This window comes from Bufo bufo, chromosome 1, assembly GCF_905171765.1.
Source record: "Bufo bufo chromosome 1, aBufBuf1.1, whole genome shotgun sequence".
Taxonomy (NCBI): Eukaryota; Metazoa; Chordata; class Amphibia; order Anura; family Bufonidae; genus Bufo; species Bufo bufo.
Genome location: NC_053389.1, coordinates 816898241 through 816921859, shown reverse-complemented (window position 1 = coordinate 816921859; position 23619 = coordinate 816898241). Strand labels below are relative to the sequence as shown.

At 41.5% G+C, this 23619-nt stretch overlaps 1 protein-coding gene across 3 annotated transcripts in view; it reads right to left on the bottom strand.

The window, feature by feature from the left end:
- LOC120986628 overlaps window positions 1-23619 on the bottom strand; it is a 163517-nt gene that overhangs the window by 4512 nt on the left and 135386 nt on the right. For all 3 annotated transcript variants that reach the window (XM_040415292.1, XM_040415294.1, XM_040415295.1), the window contains 6 exons: window positions 12790-12839; window positions 11931-12157; window positions 10577-10845; window positions 8926-9051; window positions 5754-5883; window positions 5630-5680 (listed from right to left, as the gene is read on the bottom strand). In XM_040415292.1, the coding sequence (XP_040271226.1) occupies window positions 5630-5680; window positions 5754-5883; window positions 8926-9051; window positions 10577-10845; window positions 11931-12157; window positions 12790-12839 (853 nt within the window). The remainder of the gene's footprint in view (window positions 1-5629; window positions 5681-5753; window positions 5884-8925; window positions 9052-10576; window positions 10846-11930; window positions 12158-12789; window positions 12840-23619) is intronic.

Genomic DNA, 23619 nt, shown 5'->3' with positions numbered 1-23619 from the left:
GTGTGGAGGTCGGACAGAATAGCAGCACGTGTTTAGTTTTCTGTTTTGTTTTGGAGTCGTGCTGGATCCGCCTCCCTTCAGGTGCACTGGGTGGGGTCATTGGTAAAATCTCACTCAATCCCAGTGTTCTGTGCGGGTTATAGAAATCAGTCTGGCCTTGGAAGCAAGGAAGGAAGGATTGTCTGTTCCAGCTCAGATAAGAAAAGTTTGGTTTCTGTTTTTGTTGTTTGCTGTCTAGGTTGTTTGTGTGTCATCTGTCTCCTCCAGGTTCTGAGGGAGCAGGCTGCCCCTATTCCCCTTTCACCATCTCAGGGATTCTAGGGTATTTGCAGCCCAGGCGCGAGGACACATTATTCCTACCTTCAAGGTCTGAATGTGGGCTTAGCAGTGTAGGGAGAGAAGTCAGGGATTTGCTAGGAGGTGACCTTTCCCCAGCTTCTCGCCTAGAAACTTGTTTGTTGGTTTATCTGTGTTTCTGAGATCCCGTCCGCCGTGACATTATAACCCGCCAATACTTTGACTGTCATTGCTCAGCGGTTTTGTGATGGCGTCAATTGATGCATTAGTTGACCGCATGCAGGGGCTATCCCTAGAGGTTGCGGAGCTACGTGGTTCAGTCACACGGTGTCAGAATGCTCTGGCATCAGGTGCAGGTCAAATTTGTGGGGAGCCTAAAGTCGCTCTTCCTGATAGATTTGCAGGGGGTACGGATGACTTTATCCATTTTAGAGAGTCATGCAAATTGTATTTTCGGCTGCGTCCATCGTCGTCAGGTGATGAAAGTCAGAGGATAGGTATAATCATTTCTCTGCTTAAAGAGGATGTGCAATCCTGGGCCTTTTCTCTGCCGCCCGGTTCTCGGGCCCTCCGGTCAGTAGAGGAATTTTTTAAGGCCCTGGGATTAATTTACAATGACCCAGATCGGGTCTCGATGGCTGAATCGAGATTACGTAATTTATTACAGGGTGAACATACTGCAGAGGCTTACTGTGTTGAGTTTAGGAGATGGGCTACCGAGTCAGAGTGGAATGATCCTGCGTTACGTAGTCAGTTTTGTCAGGGGTTATCTGAGAGATTGAAAGATGCCTTTGCTTTTCATGAGTACCCAGATTCTTTGGAGAATGCAATGTCTTTAGCAGTACGATTAGATAGACGTATTAGAGAAAGGTGTAGGGCTCCCTCCGCGCAAGGGATCCCTTCTGTGAGTGGTTTCGTCTCTACTGCTTCCCAGGGTGATGTTACAGGTAACTCTGGGGTAGGGGAGGAACCCATGCAGCTGAGTCAGGTTTCTTTCCGTTCTGGTAGTAGAGACTTTAGGAAATTGCACAAACTACAGGGTGGGCCATTTATACGGATACACCTTAATAAAATGGGAATGGTGATATTAACTTCCTGTCTGTGGCACATTAGTATATGTGAGGGGGGAAACTTTTCAAGATGGGTGGTGACCATGGCGGCCATTTTGAAGTTGGACATTTTGAATCCAACTTTTGTTTTTTCAATAGGAAGAGGGTCATGTGACACATCAAACTTATTGGGAATTTTACACGAAAAACAATGGTGTGCTTGGTTTTAAAGTAACTTTATTCTTTCATGAGTTATTTACAAGTTTCTCTTTGTTTACAGCCATTGACATGTTGCAGAGGTAAACACGTAAGGAGCGGATAGAAATTGTGTTGATGTCTGGTGAACGCAGTAACCGGGTCATTGCAGCAGATTTCAATGCAAGACACCCTACGAGACCACCCATCTCCCATGCTACAGTTAGAAAACTGCTTGCTAAGTTTCGTGAAACTGGTTCAGTGTTGGATTTGCCAAAATGTGGACGCATGAAATCTGTCTCTAATGAAGAAACATCAGTGGCTGTCCTAGCTTCATTCAGCAAGAGCCCACAGCGTAGCACTCGCCGCATGTCACATGAGAGTGGCATTAGTCGAACATCCCTTCGGCGGATATTAGCTACTCACAAATGGCACCCTTACAAACTCCAGCTACTGCAGCATCTCAACGAGGATGACCCAGATCGGCGCACTGAATTTTCAGAATGGGCAAAACAAAAATTGGAACAGGACCCTCAGTTTACGCAGAAGATTTTGTTCAGTGATTAGGCAAACTTTTATGTGAATGGTGAAGTTAACAAACAAAACCACCGCTATTGGTCTGACACTAACCCACATTGGATAGATCCCTCCAAGACTGTTGGAACAAAAAAATTGATGGTATGGTGTGGTATATGGGGTACAAAGATAGTGGGGCCATTCTTCATCAATGGAAACCTCAAGGCCACTGGATATGCGAAATTTCTACATGATGATGTGTTTCCCTCTTTATGCACTGAAGCTGGCACGTTCCCTGAGTTTTTCCAGCAAGATGGTGCACAACCACATTATGGGTGTCAGGTCCGAGCATTCCTAGATGAACAGTTTCCTGGAAAGTGGATTGGTCGTCATGGGCCAGTTGAATGGCCACCAAGGTCTCCAGATCTGACCCCCTTAGACTTTTATCTTTGGGGTCATCTGAAGGCAATTGTCTATGCTGTGAAGATACGAGATGTGCAGCACCTGAAACTACGGATACTGGAAGCCTGTGCTAGCATTTCTCCTGCGGTGTTGCTATCAGTGTGTGAAGAGTGGGAGAAGAGGGTTGCATTGACAATCCAACACAATGGGCAGCATATTGAACACATTTTGTAAGTGGTCAGAAACTTGTAAATAACTCATGAAATAATAAAGTTACGTTAAAACCAAGCACACCATTGTTTTTCTTGTGAAATTCCCAATAAGTTTGATGTGTCAAATGACCCTCTTCCTATTGAAAAAACAAAAGTTGGATTCAAAAGGGCTGACTTCAAAATGGCCGCCATGGTCACCACCCATCTTGAAAAGTTTCCCCCCTCACATATACTAATGTGCCACAAACAGGAAGTTAATATCACCAACCATTCCCATTTTATTAAGGTGTATCCATATAAATGGCCCACCCTGTACATTGAAAATACAGTTTTTTTGTTTTTTTTTGCTAAGACCTATTACTGGTTTATTCATAGACACAATATATGATTATAAAGAAACCAGCAATATTTATTAGCTTTCTAAAAATAATATCCTCAACATGACATAGACTTTTCTTATGGGGTAAATGTGGAAGAAAAAAACTTCACTGGTCTCTCCTGAGATTCAAACCTGGGATGTCTACATGCAAAACCAAGAACTTAACCTCTAAGCTATAACACTACCACATATTGATGTATGTTTTTTCTATACACACTGGTGTCTGTATAATCATATATTGTGTCAGTGAATACAGCATTAATATGTACTGTATATTCGCTTTCTGAGCAGATCTCAGTGTGATGAAGCTATAGTACATAGTGATACAATATGTAGATGCTAGGACACAGCACTTCCCTCAGCCTGATGTACAGTATTTGGGGGTTACAGGTGTCCCATTAGTGTTCAGCAAAGTTATGAAAACTTTGAATCTGCTTCTTCACCGAATTTCACAAAAAATTCGCTTTGTGACGAATTATTTTGTCACAAAGCACATTTCTTTGGAAGTAGAGTCCGCAATGATGAAAAACAACCATTGTGCCACCCTCCCCACACCATTGAACTCCTCAGATGCTGTGTTGATCGCTGATCGCTGCATGTGGTGTAACAATGGAGGCCTTCTAGGGGTAAAAAAAGATATATACTTATCTTATCCATTTGAGCGTGAAGAGGCTGCGGCAGCTATCTTGATTGAAGATCACACGTGAAATCTCGTGCGGTGCATGATGACATCATGTGTCACCGCGCACTGGACTTCGCAAGGGATCTTCAATCAAGATGGCCATGGTGGCCTCTTCACATTCAAATGGATAAGGCGATTGTGTTTTTTTATTTTTTTTACGCCATTTCAGGGAAAATGGATTTGTTACCACGAAGCATGAAAAAATTTGGCTTCTTGGCAAATCGAATTTTCCCTGAAATTCGGATCAATGTCCACTTTGGATATTTAGATTCGCTCAACCCTATGTCCTATTTGAGGTATGTATGCTGATCAATAGGTTTCCAATATAATGATGTATGTATTGAGCTACTTTAAAGTTTTATAATGGTTTCCAAAAAGCTCATTTGTATAGTTGAGGGTCAAGTTTATGGTGGGATGACATTTATTGAATTATGCATGGAATATTATGTTCATAGTCAGTCCAGATTATTAGGATATCATCAATGAAATGGAAGTAGGCCAAGGGTTTGATGGGGCAAGATAACAAGAAGTCACTTTCCAGTTTTGCCATGAAGAGATTTGCATATTCCGGTGCTTTTTTGCTACCTATTGTGGTTCCAGTACATTATAAATTAATCTCCTTGCCAAAGAGAAATAGTTATGGGTGAGGATGAATTTGGCGAGTTGGTCAGTACAGACTCTGAGACAATCCCATCAGCCTCCAGGTATACTCGCAAGCAGTTAATCCATCATCGTGTGGGATATTTGAATACAAGTATTCCACATCCTAGGTGGCCAAGATGGTGCCTTTAGCAAGGGGACCTATGGTTGACAGCTTGTTCAATAAGTCGATGCTGTCCTGAAGATAATTTGTTGTGTAATGAAACTTAAATAGTCTTTTTTTCAGACTAAACAAACCCAAGTTTGATAACCTACAATCCACCCCTCCCCTTAATTATCTTGGTTGCCGTCCTCTGCACCCACTCTAGTTCAGCTGTTATCCACTTATGCAAGGGGCCCTAAAAATTGCATACAGTAGTCCATGTATGATATGATACAAATAATGTAAATTATTATGTCAGTTACTATGTGCAACTAAGCTGGTTTTCCTTTACTCCCCGTATGTTATTGTATTTGCTTCATTAGCAGCTGCCTAGCATTGGTGACAAAGGTTTACTGTCTACAATATCTCCAGTCTATTTCAGTGGTACTTTTACCCAGTGTTTTACTATTTAATAAATAATTGTAGAATTTATTTCCACAGCTAAAGTGTAAACCTTTATAGTTACCCACATTTTTGCTGTTTTTTTGCATCGATTTTAAGCAAAAAAAGTGGAATTTTCTGATGTCTTATGAAAATCTATGGAAAATGTTAAACACAGGGCAAATAGACATTATTTGTAGTGGTGTTTTTTCACTCTTAAGGAGCGCTTTTTGCCTCAATGGGATTTTTTTTCTTCCTTCAGCGTTTGGCATTTTTTGGTGCTTCAAACTAAATGTATATGCAATGTGCGTTGGTATTATTAATGCCTTTTTTGCGTTGCATTTTTCTATATATATATATTTTTTTTACAATGCTGCTCTACCAAGAAAGTGACATCACAAGAGACACATACATTAATGTAGAAAAGAGCCAGGCATGCAAAATATATCAGGTGGTAAAAAACAGTTTAACGGCAAAATAAAGTTTTAAAACGCCTAAAACAAAAAACAAAAAAAACAAATGATCAAGTCACACAGTTTCTGGAAGCTTTTTTAAGATTATAAAAAAAAAAAAAGGCATAAAGCTGTGATTTGAATTTCTCGGGCCAGCAGCACCTTTGAGTGTGGCCTTTCTGGTAAAGATATGTGACTGGAACTCAATGACATGACAGTAATAAATAATAAGAGAGATTTACATATATAAAGATAGATCTACCTTCACGGATTGTCAGTGATGATAATAATTGTGCAATGTCCTTTATATCACCTGCAAAAGACATAAATTAAGAATGTGAAATTCATTTTGAGAAATTAAAACAAAGACAACAAGCGACTAGAACCTTGTGTCAGGTGAGCGTCCCAGACTGTGTCCTCAGAGGTCTCTTCTGATACACTCAGATAAGTATCTACATCTTTTTCCTTAAGTCTCAGCTCTGTAAACTGATAGCGTTCTGAATCAAACTTCAGAGTCTGAAAAGTGAAACGGCAGGATTATTGGAAAGACCAAACAAGTCTGTGACTATTAAACGGTTCGCTGAATATTTCGATATTAATGTCATTACATTTTTATTTTATACGGATTTTACAGAAAACATTTATTGTTGTTATAATTATTAATAGTGACGAGCAAATTTGTGTAAATTTAATTCCAATTCAAAATGACCATCTAATTTGATTCAGACTCGAGATGAAAGTGCTTCAATCGCCTGAAAAGCTGTGGATGACATGTTCTCTTTCGCTGTCTCTCCAAATAATTTTCTGAATTAAATTTAACTAAATTCCGTAAATTCTATAAAAATAATAATAATAATAATAATAATAATATTACATTAAATGGGTTATCCTGGAATAATTATTGATGACCTATCCTCAGAATAGGTCATCAATATCATATTGGCGGGGGACCTAGGCAATGTGATGTCATCGTACATAAGTCACATGGCCAAGTTGCAGCTCGAGTCCATTGATTTAAGAATGGGGCTGAGCTGCAATACCAAGCACAGCCGCAATACAATGTACAATGCTGTCCTTGGTGAGCTGCTGGGAGTCCACAGCACTCGCCACAGCTCCCATGACACAGCAGTTCCCTGAAACAGCTGATTGGTACCGGGTACAAATAATGATATGCTATCCTGAGGATAGGTTATCATTAGCATTTCCTGGATAATGCTAGTTTTCCGAGATCTTTATACTGATGAGTAGTGATGAGCTTCAGGGGTCATATTCTAATTCTTGATATTTCGAATTTAATATTTCATAGAATATTAGTAGAATATTTGCAAATTCGAATATTCGTTAGGAGTAGTGTTGATTGTGAATTTTCGGAATACGAATTTTCGTGATGTGAATTTTCGTAATGAGAATCAATGAGATTGTGAAAACTTAGATCCAATGGTATATTCTAACCCCTAGGCGTTCCCATGGTGACGGGGACGCTTGTCGGGGAGGAGTATGCCAAAGTGGAAATACTGTACAGATTTTTTTTTAAAAAGACGAATATTCTAGAAAACTAATATATTAGTTTTTTTGAATATTCGTAATATTCAAAAACAAGAATATATAGCAATATAGCGAATATCTGAAAAAAACTTTAGGTAATATAGTGCTATAATCTTCTTTGTCTAATAGTTGTAATTTTTTTCTCAGCTGAAAATCAGATTGGAAAAAAATTACAACTATTAAAAAAAAAACATTATAGTACTATATTAGCTAAAGTGTTCTACAATATTTTTTTTTCGAATATTTGCTATATTGCTATATATTCTTATTTTAGAATATTACGAATATTCGAAAAACTAATATATAGCACTATATCGAATACAGTATATTCGTTTTTAAGAATATTTGTCTTTTTTTCCATTTGAAGTCATAATTCCTCCCTGCTTAAGTTACTTAAGCAGGGAGGAATTATGACTTCAAATGGAAAAAAAGACAAATATTCTTAAAAACGAATATACTGTATTCGATATAGTGCTATATATTAGTTTTTCGAATATTTGTAATATTCTAAAACAAGAATATATAGCAATATAGCAAATATTCGAAAAAAAAATATTGTAGAACACTTTAGCTAATATAGTGCTATAATCTTTTTTTTTATAGTTGTCATTTTTTTTCCATTCTGAACTTCAGATGAGAAAAAAATTAGAACTATTAGACAAAGAAGATTATAGCACTATATTAGCTAAATTGCTCTATATTCGTTTTTTTTTTTGAATATTCGCTATATTGCTATATATTCTTGTTTTTGAATATTATGAATATTCGAAAAAAACAATATATTCATTTTCTAGAATATTCCTCTTTTATTTTTCTCTGTACAGTTGTTCCATACTCCTCCCCGACAAGAGTCCCCGTCACCATGGGAATGCCTGGGGGTTAGAATATACCATCGGATCTGAGTTTTCACGATCTCATTGATTTTGCATTACGAAAATTCTCATTACACAAATTCGCATTACAAAAATTCGCAATCTATACTACTCCTAAAGTCAAAGATATTGCAGTCTTCTCATTGGCCCACAAGCTAGAAGCAGGGAGGGATCATGTGTACTGATTTTAAAAAAATCTCGAATATTCGAAATTACAAATATATATCACTATATTCTAAATATTCGCAAATTCTTGAAGTGCTGATATTCGAGATAAAAATTTGCAATTTGAATATTCGTGATCAACACTACTGATGACGTATCCTTTGGATAGGTCATCAATATCTGATCAGTGGGTGCCTGATAGGTCTTCATTAAAAAGAAAGGAAAGCCCTTTTAAATTGTAGAGATAGATGCTAGGTCCTAGGAGAAATAAGTATTGAGGACAGCCAGTGGCATCAGGAGATCTAGGAAACAGTAGGACAATAGGGGTTGACATAATGGAAAAATAGTGAGCAGTTATTTTAAAAGGGTGTAAGGGGTGGGAAGTTAAAGGAGCATTTAAGGTAAGGTTAATATTCGACTAAGGAAACATTTGTATGTAGTTTTTATGTTCTCCCCAATGACTGGTCTCCATACAGAGAAGTCGATTGCTGCCTCTAAATGCAGCTCTCACCTCCTCTGAAGAATGGTTTGGTCTGTAAAATTGCCTGCTTAGTTGGCCCATGTAAAGGGGCCTTTACACTTAGGGCTCATGGCCTCTGTGCCCGTGTTGTGGACCGCCAACAGCAGAAGCCAACAGAAAGGCTTCCAAGTGTTTTCGTGTTATTCCAATCTGTGCCTCCACACCGCAAAATATATCCTATATTTTGCCATATGTTGCGGATCACAGACACATTCAAGTCAATGTGCACCACAGCAAGGAGTTCACACGGCCAGTGCCCGTGAATTCTGGATCCTTAGTCAAATGCAATTATGAAAAGTAGTTGCAAATAAGAAAAACAGACCCTGGTGTAGGAAAATTTGAATAATTTTATCCTGTGTGAAAGGTTAATGGCAGTGTTATGAGGATGATCAACTAAGTAAAAAATTTGTCATCTCAAAAACATGTGGGCTAACGTGCAGGCCTAATAAAATATACCTTAGGATGAGCCAATACTCCCGGATTGCCGGTGATGAGGTATCTTATTTTAGTATATACAGTGTCGGTGTGCTCAGGTTTTCTGATTCTCTGAAATCCACATTTTTTGTTTTTTTTGTCAAGGATCTGAAATTAAAATAAGGCAAACAAAAAAATTCATAAATCCAAGTACAGAAACATTTACTAATATTCAATAAAACATCACTAAAGGGAGCTACAAAATCTGAAACAATAGATAATTCAATGACCTTAGGGCAAAAGATAAATAGTAAAAACATACTAAAGCTGCACATAAAGGAGGTGTTTCTACATATATAGGGCATGAATTCATTAGTCTCCATGCAGATCCATTTTTTTCTGGCAGAAGATTCCTATTTAAACCGGACAATTTTCTTCCCAGAAACAATGATCTAGACGGCCACATCAGGGATGCTTTCCCCCGATGGTCGATTGGTTGCTTGTTCATCGGGGAATCGTGAGTATTTCTAAGAACGCTCCCTTCTCGATAATTGCACCAACTGTTAACCTGTGTAATGTAGCCTTAAAGCTAGACAAAATGGCAAATTTCACCAATTTTGTCCTATAATCAATAAAAAATATAGTGTAGCAATTGAAGACTTCAGTCTACCAAAATTGTGATCCATCAGGTTGAAAAATTTAGGATGTTGTCGGACAAAATTACATTTGTACATAGTGATTGGCCAAATAGGACTGATCAGTTGCTATTGTGCCGAAGGACCAGAGTTTGTTGAATTTTTTTTTTACTGTGAAATTTAGTTGGTTGGACTGTTTAAAGATTTCTATACCCCTGACTGACAAGCTCGAATAGCTCAGATTGGCTGCATAATTATAGTTCTTGTGTATAGATGGTGCATTGCAAAGCTTTTTCTTGCAGCATGTAGATATACATCCAGGGAATTGTTTAGTGGAAGTTTTCTCATGTCAAGAAATCAAATGTTTAATTAGGTTAGACAACATTGTGTCTGCTCAACAGCTGGACGGGAGACCATGCAAGGCTTATTCTACAATACCATGAAAAGCTTTTTGGTTGTTACTGAAGGGTTAAATGCCACTACAAACACTGTGATAAAAACTACATTAAAAAATCAGAAATTGCAGGCATTTTTGTGGCCATGCACTAAACACATTGGGCCAGATTTATCATGACTCTGACAGCTCACTCCACTTTAACATGTGGCTAAAGTCAGTTTTAGCCAAGTCAGATTTATGATCGGCCCTTTAAGACTTTGATAAATGTGGTTTGACGGTAACAGTTTAGCTGTCAGTAAGCATCTTTACAAAAGTCGCACATCTTTATGAAAAAGTCGCACGTTTTTATGAAAAAGTTGCATGTTCTATTAAAAAGTCTTATAAGATAAGCGTGGTCCTCACTGGAGTGAAATTGCGACTTTTTTGCGACTTTTTTAGTCCCAATAGTAAATCTGTCTAGAGATTCATTTACATAAGAAAACACGCCCACTTTCAGAAAACTGGCGAGCATAGTGCAGAGCAAATTTGAGCGCAGTTTTAGCGTTTGGGACTTTTTTGGGGACTTTTTCACTCCATTATTCTGACCTGAGCTAATGATAAATCTGGCCCATTGTGTGAACCTGGACATGAATCTTTATCTAAGATGTGATATGTTCATTACCTTTTCGGCATTTGTGGAATAGGTTAGTACATAGAGATGGATTTTGTATTCCTCATAAGGATAACCTTTACATAGAATCCTGAAGTAAATGAAGACGCTTCCATGTATCGGGAGCTTTTTCTTTATAAGTGACAGCAGAGGTCCCAGACAGGAAAATGTGGGATTCTCTAACTTGATATAGTACGGTTCAATCTGTGCCGGTGACTCCAGGGTCATGTTTCCATCTCTAAAGTGAGCACATTTAATCTGTGATAGGTCTTCATCAAATACTATTGGATACAAATAGGACATTTTATCAAGATGGAGCAGATAATAAAAGTCTTACAAGTACTGAATAAGGAGATTATGTCACAATCTGGCAATAAAAATAAGACAAATCAGAAAAAACCTCTGCAGCCGGCATACACATCACTTCAGGCTGCAAAACGATAAGTGTCTTGGAAATAAGGACACTGGGCACTTCTAGGTTTATTTACGCAACATTATTTTGCAAATAAAATCTATGAAAGAAACCCTTCTGCTGTGATTTATGATTTTGATGACTACAGGGCTGGGAACCCTATCTACAGCACAAAGAGGCATGTAGCCACAAAGTTTGGTATAAAACGTACACTTCTAGGTTTAGGCACAATTTATCTGAACATGGTATAAAGCTATCTGGGAGCTGTTGGGTCACATCCCTTTTACCGTGCCCCTTTTCTGTAAAGCCACACCCCTTATGCTAGGCTAAGAAAATTTCTCTAAAGCTAGATGTATAAAAAATTTTAACATTTTTGCCACGGCTTATGCCAACATTTTAGTGCACTCAAATTAATAAATGTGAGCCTGCATGAGAGAAGCCTAAAAATAACATCTACACAAAGCTTGGAGGACACTTAGGCTGACCTCTTCTGGTTATTCAGGTTTCCTGTCATACTTCAAAAATATCCTCACTTTCATTTCATCTAAACCACCACTTTTAAATTCAAATTATGCCTTTTTAATCAGCATATAAAAAAAACATTTTTCTTTTCTTTATTCTAATTTTTCATTCTCAAATTGAGAAAATGTCAAACATGCAGGGGAGATCATCTCCCTTTTTGACTTTAACCACCATTACATTTTTACTTCTCCAATAAGGGGCGTGGCAAATGAAGACAGAAATCTACGGCACCTCAGAGCTGCAGTAGATTTCTATCTAGCTGTGTGGACTAGTGATGGTTCCTCCTAATATAAGAGGAGGCCTGTGCCTCGTCCTAAATTAGGCACCTCCTCTGGCAGCACAGATGGATATCAAGACCAGCGCAGAAAGTGCCGGTCTTGATAAATCTCCCCTATAGACTATAATATGTGCTTATTATAAAAATGGACTTACCGTTTAAACACAGGTAATGAGGTAGGTACACGGCTGACACGGCATTAGGTTCCCCACAGTTCAGTATGTTAAATAGTGGACCCAAAATCTCATAAGGATTTCCTGAAATGTGTTTCAAATGATCGCTCCAAGAATCCAGTTTATATTCAATGACAACTGGACCTTTCACCAGGAATTTGATTCCAGTCTTCTGGCAGCGGTAGAGACCGGAAGATTTGAGCTCCAATCTGAGAGATCGAGAGAACAGTGAGCATTTGGTTTTTCTAAATTCTGATACAGGGCTAACCATCTGAGTCATGGCTCATGAATGTACAGTAATGGTGAGACACGGATAGACATGAAGATAGTAAGTGAAGTCCAGCTCTCAGGTGGAATATCTTAGTCTTCTCAAGTACAGATCCTAGAGGTGTCTTCATGCACAACGATAATCCTTGAAAAAATGTCAGATGGATCCAGCGAGTCACGTCAATAATTCTTTATTCCATGTAGAAAATATTAAAACATGTACACAGACAAAATGTCAGTCTCATGCGTTTCGACCAATAAGGTCTTAAACATAGACATGATGATTAGGACTTTATTGATCGAAACGCGTCAGCCTGCCATTTTGTCTGTGTACATGTTTTAATATTTCCTACATAGAATAAAGAACTATTGATTTTACTCGCTGGATCCATCTGACATTTTTTAACGGATAAACATGAGTAAAGCTCCATACAAGGGATCTAACTGAGCAGACATTTTTTTAAGGCAGCAGTTGCCACTTCCAGTGTAGGGCCCTTTTGTGGCTGTACAGTTTGCTCAATTAGATCATGTGTAGCCAAGTAGTAGTAGAGATCAAGAGCTGGGTAGAACTTACCGGTATATACTGCCAATAGGACTAACTGAATAGGCGGAATCCTGTGTCTGCTGCAAAGAGACAAATCAATAAATGATAATAGTACGTTAAGTTGTCAATTGTTTCCTTTTTAGCTCATCACAATGACAATCCAGCTATTTTTGTCACTTTTTTCCCACTGACATACAGTGGAAATGAAGTGGGTGGTTGGGTGAGGTCTTGCCCTGATTGACTCCCGGGCTGAAAGACACCAAATCATTGCTGCAGCGGGCAAAGAGGTGCCCTGGCAGATAGAGAAGAACATCATTATGTGTTAGGATGTGAACAAGGGTGGTTGGGTGTAGTAATGCTTGCCAGAAAAATGATCTTAGGGGGTCAGGGACAGTCATAATCAAGCTTGCATTGTACTGCCAGGGAGAGTGAAGGGAAAGTCTAGCATTACAGAGACGAAATGTGTTTGTATAATGGGAAAATTCAGGGAAGCCATCAGCCAGGGAGTGAGAAGTGAGGAGCTGTAGCTTCTGTGCCTCCTAGCAGAACAAGGACAATCCTTTAATTGCTCCCCATTTTAACAGAAATCCTGAAATACTAGTGCATACTCCATGTCAGGGTATCTCACATAGTTGATTAAAATATTTGTTTTTGGTAAAAGTTTAAAAATCATACAAAATACACAAAGTACCGGACTGGATATTAAGCATCAGTCCTGGACCTTAATCATCCGTTTCCATTTATTCCATCTCCACATGGTTGGAATTTTTTATTTTATTTTTGGATGGGGGGGGTTGTTCAATTTAATTAAACTAGAATATAGGTGACAATTCTTTGGGGGTTGTTGAATATATTCAAACCAAAATAAAGGTGATTACCACACTAATACAAAGGGTAGTGCACAACAATATATGTGAAGCTCAAAAATGTCAGGGCTGAGGAAAGGTTCCAAACAAAAGACCTAGAGCCAGAATCTGGGTAGTAGCAGCAGCAGCAGCTATCCAGCTAGAAGTAGTTATAGTAGTAGAAGGCTGCAGTTGTCTCTGCTGGCTTCTGAAAGGTGCAACATTATGTTTGATGGAAAAAAAGAGAGTGAGATTGTGGATTGGATTGCTCACTCCTCAGAAGCATGATGTGAAGTCTGACATGGGGCCATTGAGCCAGGGGTCACAGCGCTCCTTCTGCTCATCCTCACTGCAGCTCCAGAGAAGGCTTTCAGTGAAGCCCTCTCAGTCTTCACTGTCCCTTCTTAGAGGGGTGCCTTCAAACCCATCACGATCTACAGCGTCAACCTCCCTGTTGACAAATTGTGTGAAAGCCGTCACAGTTGTGGCAGCCCTGACGAGGAGGTTCAGGAGAACGTTGGGGACCCCATGAATGGCTGTGTTGATGGTTGTGGTAATAGTGGCAACTGAAGCCATGGGACTGGTGCTGGGGGCAGTGACAGTCGCAATCGGGAAAAACTAAGAGCAGGGAAGGGTGGTCAAGAAGCCCACCTTGATATCTTACAGTTTGATAAAAGCAGCAGGGGTGGCAAGGACTTTAATAATGATTTTGTGCTGCACAGGACCTGGGATCGAGGTGCTGAGGAGAAGGCAACACAAATGGAGAAGGGCGGTAGTGGCAGTAATAAAGAGCAGAGGTGACATACCTCCCAAAGAACAGCCAGAAACATATCTGCTTCAGGATCTGGTGATGGTGCAGAAACAGTGGGTGGGTAAGGCCCACACTGTGCCAGAGCTAGGCATAGCTTGGCTGCCTGTAGCTCTGTGCGAGCAACTCCCATATGATGCTTTTTCTCTACAAGTGGGCACACAGAACCCTAGCTGTGTGCAAGATATGAAGGATTAAAATAAGCCTTGGCCATTCAAACACAATCATAGGTACCAAAGGTTTATTATAGCACATCAGGCTGCATCAGCGGATCCTCTGTGAGAATACAACTGGCCAGCATTCCCAATCAGAACAAGTCTTCTCCTGGTCCTTTTTTTGGCAGCCAACCTGCATCCCCAAGCAAGATGGTGCCCTTGTCATTATCATCATCCTCTTTTTCTCCTGCTAAGATTCCTTTTTGTCCTCAGCTCCACCTTGAGACATCTACTGTATGACGGAATGTTTGGCCATGAAAAAAAAACGTTTCCCCACCATCAATTAGCTTGTGTACAGACTGAACCCTCGCCTGGCTATGTTGCTGGCTGTCCAGACGCCGCAGTACGATTGTGTCATCTGGCTCCTGTGACAAATCCCCCTTTTTTGAGTTTGCCACGAGTACTTGCAGAGGACTACTTGCCAGCCTCTTACCATGTGATTACGGTCCCATGTTGAATGTACCTGTTTTATGTAATAGCTGCATAGTTATATAAGTTCATGTATTTTGCTGTCTTTTGCTACCATGTGGCTAATGGAGTCTGGCCTCTGTCCCTGGGAGATAAGTGGATCACTTCTCAATTGTCTCCAGGACAAAAGACTGTGTAGGACCGGTTTTGGGCAGAAAAGCCATGAGTACAGCCAGGCCAAAGAAACTTTTACTAACTTTTGAACCCCTGGTCTAATTCGTGCCATTTTGGGATGTTAAATGTCATGGTTGTACCTTTGTGTTATTGGTTAATGTATATTTGTTGTGGGTGTCTCCCTTGCATGGGAGCAGGGCATAAAATAAATGTTCTCACAGTCCCTTCCCTCCCATGACAGAGGTTAGAAGATCTGAGAGACTGGCTGCACATGAGGATATCTGACAGTCTCTTGATTTTCAGTTTTGTTGTTGGTAATGACCAAACCTCTTGTCCCAGGTGTAGCTTGTGGAACTGTAAAGTTCGGGTTCGTACCGAACTTTAGGATTTTTGGACCCCAAACACGAACTTTTCAGTAAAAATTTGGGTTCGGTGTTCAGTTATTTTATGGTGCTTTTTGAAAGGCTGCAGAGCAGCCAATAAACAAGCGTTTAACTCTGTGCCCTTAGAAGCCATCACAGCCATGCCTACTAATGGCATGGCTGTGATTGGCCAGTGCACCATGTGACCCAGCCTCTATATAAGCTGGAGTCATGTAGCGCTGCACGTCACTCTGCTGTGCTTAGTGTAGGGAGAGGATGCTGCTGCTGTGAGGGAGAGAATAGGAAAGAATCTTTAATCAGAAGTGCTTGTTAACTCTGTGATCTATCTAGATTTAGTTTTGTGGGTGCAGTGCACAATCTTTTTACCCTGCCCTGAGCCCAGAGACAGAGAACAATAACTTTTATCCGTCTGTTAGTTAGGTGGGCGGCGTCAGGCATTTTATGAAAGCTCAGTACACCAGCACAACGTATGTGCTTTTGTGACATTCAAATTCAAGCTTGAAATACTGCAATAATAATCTGGGTTTAAAAAAACACCAATTTTTGGCAATATCCTACATCTGGTGCCTTTGCAGCATTTGTCAGTGTGAAATCTGATCTTGAAATACTGCAATAATTTTCTGGGTTTAAAATACACCCATTTTTAGCAATACCCTACATCTGGGGCCTATGCTGCATTTTTTATTGTGAAATACAAGCTTGAAATACTGCAATAATAATGTGGGTTTATAAAAACACCTATTTTTGGCAATATCCTACATCTGGTGCCTTTGCAGCATTTGTCAGTGTTAAATACGAGCTTGAAATACTTGAATAATTTTCTCGGTTTAAAAAAACACCCATTTTGGGCAAAAAACTAAATTTGCAGCCTTTGCTGCATCTGTCAGTGTGAGATACACGCGTAAGATACTGATGTTCTATTCTGTTATAAAAAAACACCCATTTTGGGCAAAATAATAATTCTGTGGCCTTTGCTACATCTCTCAGTGTGAGATACAAGCTTAAAATAATGCAATAATATTCTGGGTTTAAAAAAAACACAAATTTTTGGCAATCCCCTACATCTGGGACATTTGCTGCATTTTTCACAGTGAAATACAAGCTTGAAATGCTGCAGTTATATTCTGGGTTTAAAAAAACACAAATTTTTTACAATACCTTACATCAGGGACCTATGCTGCATCTGTCAGAGTGAGATACACACATTAGATACTGGTGTTCTTTTCTGTTATTAAAAAACAGCCATTTTGGGCAAAATAATAAATCTGCGGCTTTTGCTGCATCTGTCAGTGTGAAATCCCAAAAATTAGATACTAGTGTTCTATTCTGTTATAAACAAAAACACCTATTTTGGGCAAAGAACTAAATTTGCAGCCTTTGCTGCATCTGTCAGTGTGAGATACACGTGTTATATACTGCTGTTCTATTCTGTTAGCAAAAAAACACCCATTTTGGGCAAAAAACGTAATTTTGCAGGATTTGCTGCATCTGTCAGTGTAAGATACACGCATTATATACTGGTGCTCTATTCTGTTATTAAAAAAACACCCATTTTGGGCAAAAAAATTAATTTGCGGCCTTTGCTGCATCTGTCAGTGTGAAATAAACGTGTTAGATACTGCTGTTCTATTGTGTTATAAAAAAAACACCCATTTTGGGCAAAGTACTAAATATTGCAGCCTTTGTAGCATCTGTCAGTGTGAGATACACACGTTAGATTCTGGTGACTTATTCTGTTATAAAAAAAAAACACCCATTTTTGGCAAAATAATAAATCTGCAGCCTTTGCTGCATCTGTCAGTGTGAAATACACACGTTAGATACTTTTGTTCTATTCTGTTATTAAAAAAAAACCCATTTTGGGCAAGATCCTAAATTTGAAAAATATCAGGAGAGTGTCATATAAGGGAAGTGGCCCCGATGTGGTGCTGCTGGTGGAGCTCCAGTTGCAGGGAGAGGACAGGGTCGATCTGTGCTAGGTACTCGCAAGTAAAACACTTCCTCAGGTGCAAGTAGGCAACAGAATCTTCAGCGTTATTTGGTTGGGCCTAATGCTGCTCTACGAATGGTGAGGCCATAACAAGTACAGGCGATAATAGATTGGGTTGCTGACAGTACTTCCAGTTCCTTCACATTGTCTCCTGCTGAAAGATCACAGTTGGCACTTGCAGCTGATGTCAATCAGTCTTTCACCTCACCCCTTTGCAAATCAGCCAAGCAGTCTGAGCCCCAAGTCATGAAGCAGTCTCTTCTGCTTTTTGATGACTCTGCTAGCAGGGTTTCCCAGGGACATCCACCTAGCCCTGCCCCAGAAGTGGAAGAGATTGAGTGCACCGATGCCCAACCACTTATCTTTCAAGATGAGTACATGGGAGGACCATCGCAGCACGTCTCGGATGATGATGAAACAGGTGTTAACTGCTGTGGCTTTCGAAAGTGTGCAGACCGACAAGGAGGGCAGGGGTGAAGACTAAATGGAAGATGATGTGGAGGATGATGAGCTCCTTGACCCCACATGGAATCAAGGTCATGTGAGTGACTTGTGCAGTTCAGAGGAAGAGGCGGTGGTCGCACAGAGCCACCAGCACAGCAGAAAACGAAGCAGGGTGCAAAAGCAGAGCGGCCGTCCCCTAGACAGTACACCTCCTACTGCCCACCGCAGCAAGGGACAGAGCACACCAAAGCTAGCTCCAAGGAGTTACCTGGCGTGGCAGTTCTTCACACAATGTGCTGACGACAAGACACGAGTGGTTTGCACGCTGTGCAATCAGAGCCTGAAGTGAGGCATAAACATTCTCAACCTGAGCACAACCTGCATGACCAGGCATTTAAGTGCAAAGCACGAGCTGCAGTGGAGTAAACACCTCAAGAACAAAGAAAGGTCTCTGGCTCCTCCTGCTTCCTCTTCGGCTGTAGTCTCGGCCTCTTCATCCACCTCTGGAGTGACAGTGCCACCTGCTACCCCGCAAACAGAGGATCTGTCAGAAACACCACCACCTGGGTCACCAAGCATCTCAACAATGTCCCACAGAAGCGTTCAGCTCTCTATTTCACAAACACTGGAGCGGAAGAGGAAGTACCCCCTACCCACCTGCGATCCCTGGCCCCGAATGCCAGCATTTCAAAATTACTGGCCTTTAAAATGCTGTCATTCCATCTGGTAGAGACGGAGAGTTTTAAAAGCCTTATGGCGGTGGCTGTCCCACAGTATGTCGTTCCCAGCCACCACTACTTTTCCAGGTGTGCCATAAATTCCCTGCACAAGTGGGGGACAAAAAAGTATGTGCACTGCGCAACGCCATCTGTGGCAAGGCCCACCTAACTACGGATACGTGGACCAGTAAGCACGGTCAATTACGTTATATCTCCCTAACAGCACACTGGGTAAATGCAGTGGAGGCTGGGCCTGAGGCGGATAGCAGTTTGACGCATGTCTTTTCACCACCGAGGATTTCAGGGCGCTTCAGTTTGCCTCCTGTTGCTTCCTCCTCCTACTCCACTTCCTTATCATCGACCGGCTCCTTATCCGGTCAGCGTAACACCTTCACCACCAACTTCAGCACAGTCAGGGGTAAACGACAGCAGGCAGTTTTAAAACGTATCTGTTTGGGGGACAAACCCCACACTGCGCAGGAGCTGTGGACGGGACTTGAACAACAGACCGATAAATGTTTTTTGCCAGTCAGCCTCAAGCCTGGTGGTGTGCGATAATGGGCGAAATCTCCTAGCAGCTCTGGGACTAGCCGGTTTGACGCACTTCCCTTGCCTGGCGCATGTGCTGAATTTGGTGGTGCAGAGGTTCCTTAAAAATTACCCCAATATGTCAGAGCTGCTGCATAAAGTGCGGGCCATCTGTCTACGCTTTCGGCGTTCTCACCTTGCTGCTGCTCGCCTGTCAGCGCTGCAGCGTAACTTCGGCCTTCCATCTCACCGCCTCATATGAGACATGCCCACAAGGTGGAACTCCACCTTACACATGCTGGCCAGACTGTGCAAGCAGCAGCAGGCGATAGTGGAGTTTCAGCTGCAGCACGCATGGGTGAGTCGCTCTGTGGAACAGCACCATTTCACCACCAATGACTGGGCCTCCATGCGAGACCTGTGAGCCTTATTGCGCTGTTTCGAATACTCCACCAACATGGCCAGTGCTGATAACGTCGTTCTTAGCGTTACTATCCCACTTCTATGCCTCCTTGAACGCTTCTGGCGATGATGGAAGAGGATGTGGCACAGGAGCAGGAAGGGGGATCATTTCATAGGGTTTCCGGCCAGTCATTCACAAGTGGCTCAGAGGGTGGGTTCCTGCACCCACAAATGCCAGGTACACAATTGTCCAGCCAGGGCACAGTTCTGGAGGATGATGAGGTGGAGGATGATGGAGGAGATGGAGAAGGAGGAACCATATTCAAAGCAGGGTGGTACCCAAACCAGCTCATGGCCATCACTGGTGCGTGGCTGGGGGGGGGGATACAGAGGACACAGACGATACACCTCCCACAGAGGACAACTTTTCGTTGCCTCTGGGCAGCCTGGCACACATGAACGATCAGATGCTGCAGTGTCTCTGCAACGACCTCCGAGTTGCCCACATTCTAACTTGTGCTGATTACTGGGTGGCCACGCTGAAGGATTCCTGTTACAAGGACAACGTACCGTCCTTAATTCCGTCACTGGAGCGTGATCGTAAGATGTGCAGAGTCCACCGCCTCCTCAAACTCCTACTCCATATGGACCTCCACCTCATAAAATCAAGATTTTTTATTTTATTTGTATGTATTTTATTTTATGTCATTTCACTAATTTGTGTGTTACATTTGCGGGTGAAATTCACAGATTTTTGGGTGTGATATACCTCTGCTGTACCTAGTAGACAGGTAAAAACATTTCACTAATTCTGTTACATTTTCGGGTGAAATTCACCCATTTTTGGGTGTGATATACCCCTGTTCTACCTAGTAGATAGGAAACATTTCACTAATATGTCTGGGTAATATTTGACCATTTTTGCCGTGATTAAACCCCTGCTCTGCATAGGTGACAGGGACATAAATAAAAAAAAAATCGTCTGTAACATTGTCAGGTGACATTTTACCAATTTTGCCTTATTCAAACAGAGCTGCATAGCTGACAGGGAATTACATTTAAAAAAATATTTTTAAATTCACTCGCCCCCCCTCCTTTCATTCAATGCTTAGACTTTAACAACTTGTCCCATATTTGGGCTTAAATAATTTTTCCCACTTTTCCGCTCGATCATGTTTAATTTCAAATAATTAACCTCGCTTGGATGTGGTATCCCTTTCTCACGACCCCCTCCGGCAAGGAACCCTGATTCGCCGCTAACCGTGATCAACATGGTAGGCGCAGAAAAGAACATCGAAAGTTGATAGAGCAGATATCCAATTGGATAGTGGACATCACAGGGACGTGCGACATGGTGGGAGCAGTATGTGTGCCCACACCTACAAGTACTGACTGATGGGTCTGCCCCCTTCAACTTCTGGGTCTCCAAATTGGGCACATGGCCTGAGCTTGCCCTTTACGCCTTGGAGGTGCTGGCCTGCCCTGCAGCCAGTGTATTGTCTGAAAATTTGTTTAGCACGACTGGAGGGGGTTATCACAGGTTATATTTCCCAATGTTTTGGGGTGTACCCTAATTTATAAAAAAAATAATAATAATTAAAACCAAAAACCAGTTTAGTCTACCTCCTCCTCCTTCACTGCTGCTTCCACCCACTGCCTCCTCAACCTCCTACACCATATGGACCTCGTTCTCCTTGATCAAGATTATTATTTCTTATTTTTACCTATTTTATGCTATTTTAAGTCATTTCCCTATCCACATTTGTTTGCAGAGCACTTGCTATGCTCTTAACCACAAATGTGCTGGCATTTTCAGCCCTCTAGCCCTTTCCATGACATTTTTGGAGCCATTTTAGTGCTCAAAAGTTTGGGTCCCCATTGACGTCAATGGGGTTCGGGGTCAAGTTCGGGTCCCGTCAAACCCGAACATCCAGGTGTCCGCTCAACTCTACTTGTGGTTAATACAGTATAGCTCCTCTATTTAGTCTGACCGCACACTTTATGCCATCCGGTTGATATTTTCTGCTTGGATTTGGAAGAGCTGGTGTAATTTCTTTGTTCCTGCTCTTCCATTTTCTATTGAAGATAAGTTGTATCAGGCCTACCCTGAACCTTAGGTGGCTCTTCCAGACAGATTTTCCAGAGGAAGTGACAATTGTATTTGGTTCAGGGAGTCATGCAAATTATATTTTAAACTGTGTCTACGCTCTTCTGTGGATGAGAGTCAAAGAGTGGGTATAATCCTTTCTTTGCTAAAAAGTGACGCTTAGTCTTGGGCTTTTTCGTTGTCGACTGGATCACAGTTCCTCTTGTCGGTAGACGAATGTTTTAGAGCCCTAGGGCTTATCTATGATGACCTAGATCGGATCTCCCTGGCCGAGACCAAGTTGTGCGGCTTACGGTAAGGAGAGTGTTCTGCGGAGACCTATTGCTCTAAATTTAGGAGATGAGCTACGGATACGGAGTGGAATGATCCAACTCTCCATAGTCAATTCTGTCATTGTGTACGATAATCTTAAATTTCATATTGCCCGAATTCTCCGTAGATCCATTCAGTATCTCGTTCACGGGAAGGGTTATGGTCCAAAGGAGAGAATGTGGGTTCCAGCGGCCGTTGTTAATGCTAGTCCCTTAGTGAAAGCCTTTCACAGAGCTAATCCAGATAAGGTCGGTCCTGGGTGTCCAGAGGTCATCCGTAGAAGGGGGGGTATTGTTACGGTCCCTCCCATGACAGAGGTTAGAAGATCTGAGAGACTGGCTGCATGTGAGGTTATCTGACAGTCTCTTGACTCTGATGTTGATAATGACCAGACCTCTTGTCCCAGGTCTAGCTTGTGGTCATTACGGCTCCTCTATTTAGTCTGACCGCACACTTCATGCCATGCAGTTGATATACTCTGCTTGGATTTGGAAGAGCTGTTGTGGACCTTTCCGGTGTTCCCGCTCATCCATTTTCTATTGAGGATAAGTTGTACTGTTCTTTCTGTTTTGTTGTTCCCTTGTGCTTGTTGTTATTGGGCCTCAGGGAGACGCTGGTTCGTTAATCTAGGAAGGAATCAGTATTCTCATACCCTGCCACTACTCCTATGGCTTTTCAGTGCTCCTAGGGTCTAGGTTCCGGTGTATGTATTTTCCCACCTTCAGGGTCTATACATACTGACAGGAGTCAGAGCTAGGTTTAGGGATTCCATAGGTGGTGACCATTTCCCTCTCCCAAGCCTTGAGGCCTAGTTCCTTGTCATTACCCTTCTGTTGTTATTCTGGTGTTCCTCCTCTCCCCTTATTCATGACAGATGTACCATATGGCTGCTGCTTCTCCGTGCTAAGAGCCTGTGGCAAATCTTACTTCCACTATAAGATGAAGTGAGTGGACTGGGAGAGAGGCTAACAATTTGTGTACTTAGGTATCAATATGTCAGCTTATATAAATAATTAGGCTTTCTTGAATATGAGGCCTTTATTGACAAGAATAGAGCTAAAGTGGTGATATGGATTCAATTACCATTGTGTGTTAAAAGTGACTACAGTTTGGGGGGGGCGGAGCTAGCTGCAGAGCTAAGTGGAAGCAGATTGGAGGAGCTCTGTAAGCAACTTGACTATAACTTGGCATAACTCTACCAAATTGAGATTGCCTAGCCTAAAATTACTATATCCTGACTCAGGAAACTGCCCGGAACCTGAAGATGCCAACCTTATTGGGTTCTGAAGTGGCCGAACGCTGCGGCCTACTAAACAGCTTAAAGCACCGGGCTCAATTAGACTCTCAGCCGTAACCTAGGAGCTGTTCCCCGGCAGCTCCTTGTGTCATCGCCGCTCAGGAACATTAGCGACCAACCTGAACTGCCTTATATTACAGCTTACGAAGGCAGGAGGACAGGTCGGAAGCTGGGTGACTGCGAACGGGCCCAGAATAAAAGAAGCATCCAGAGCATATTAATAACAAC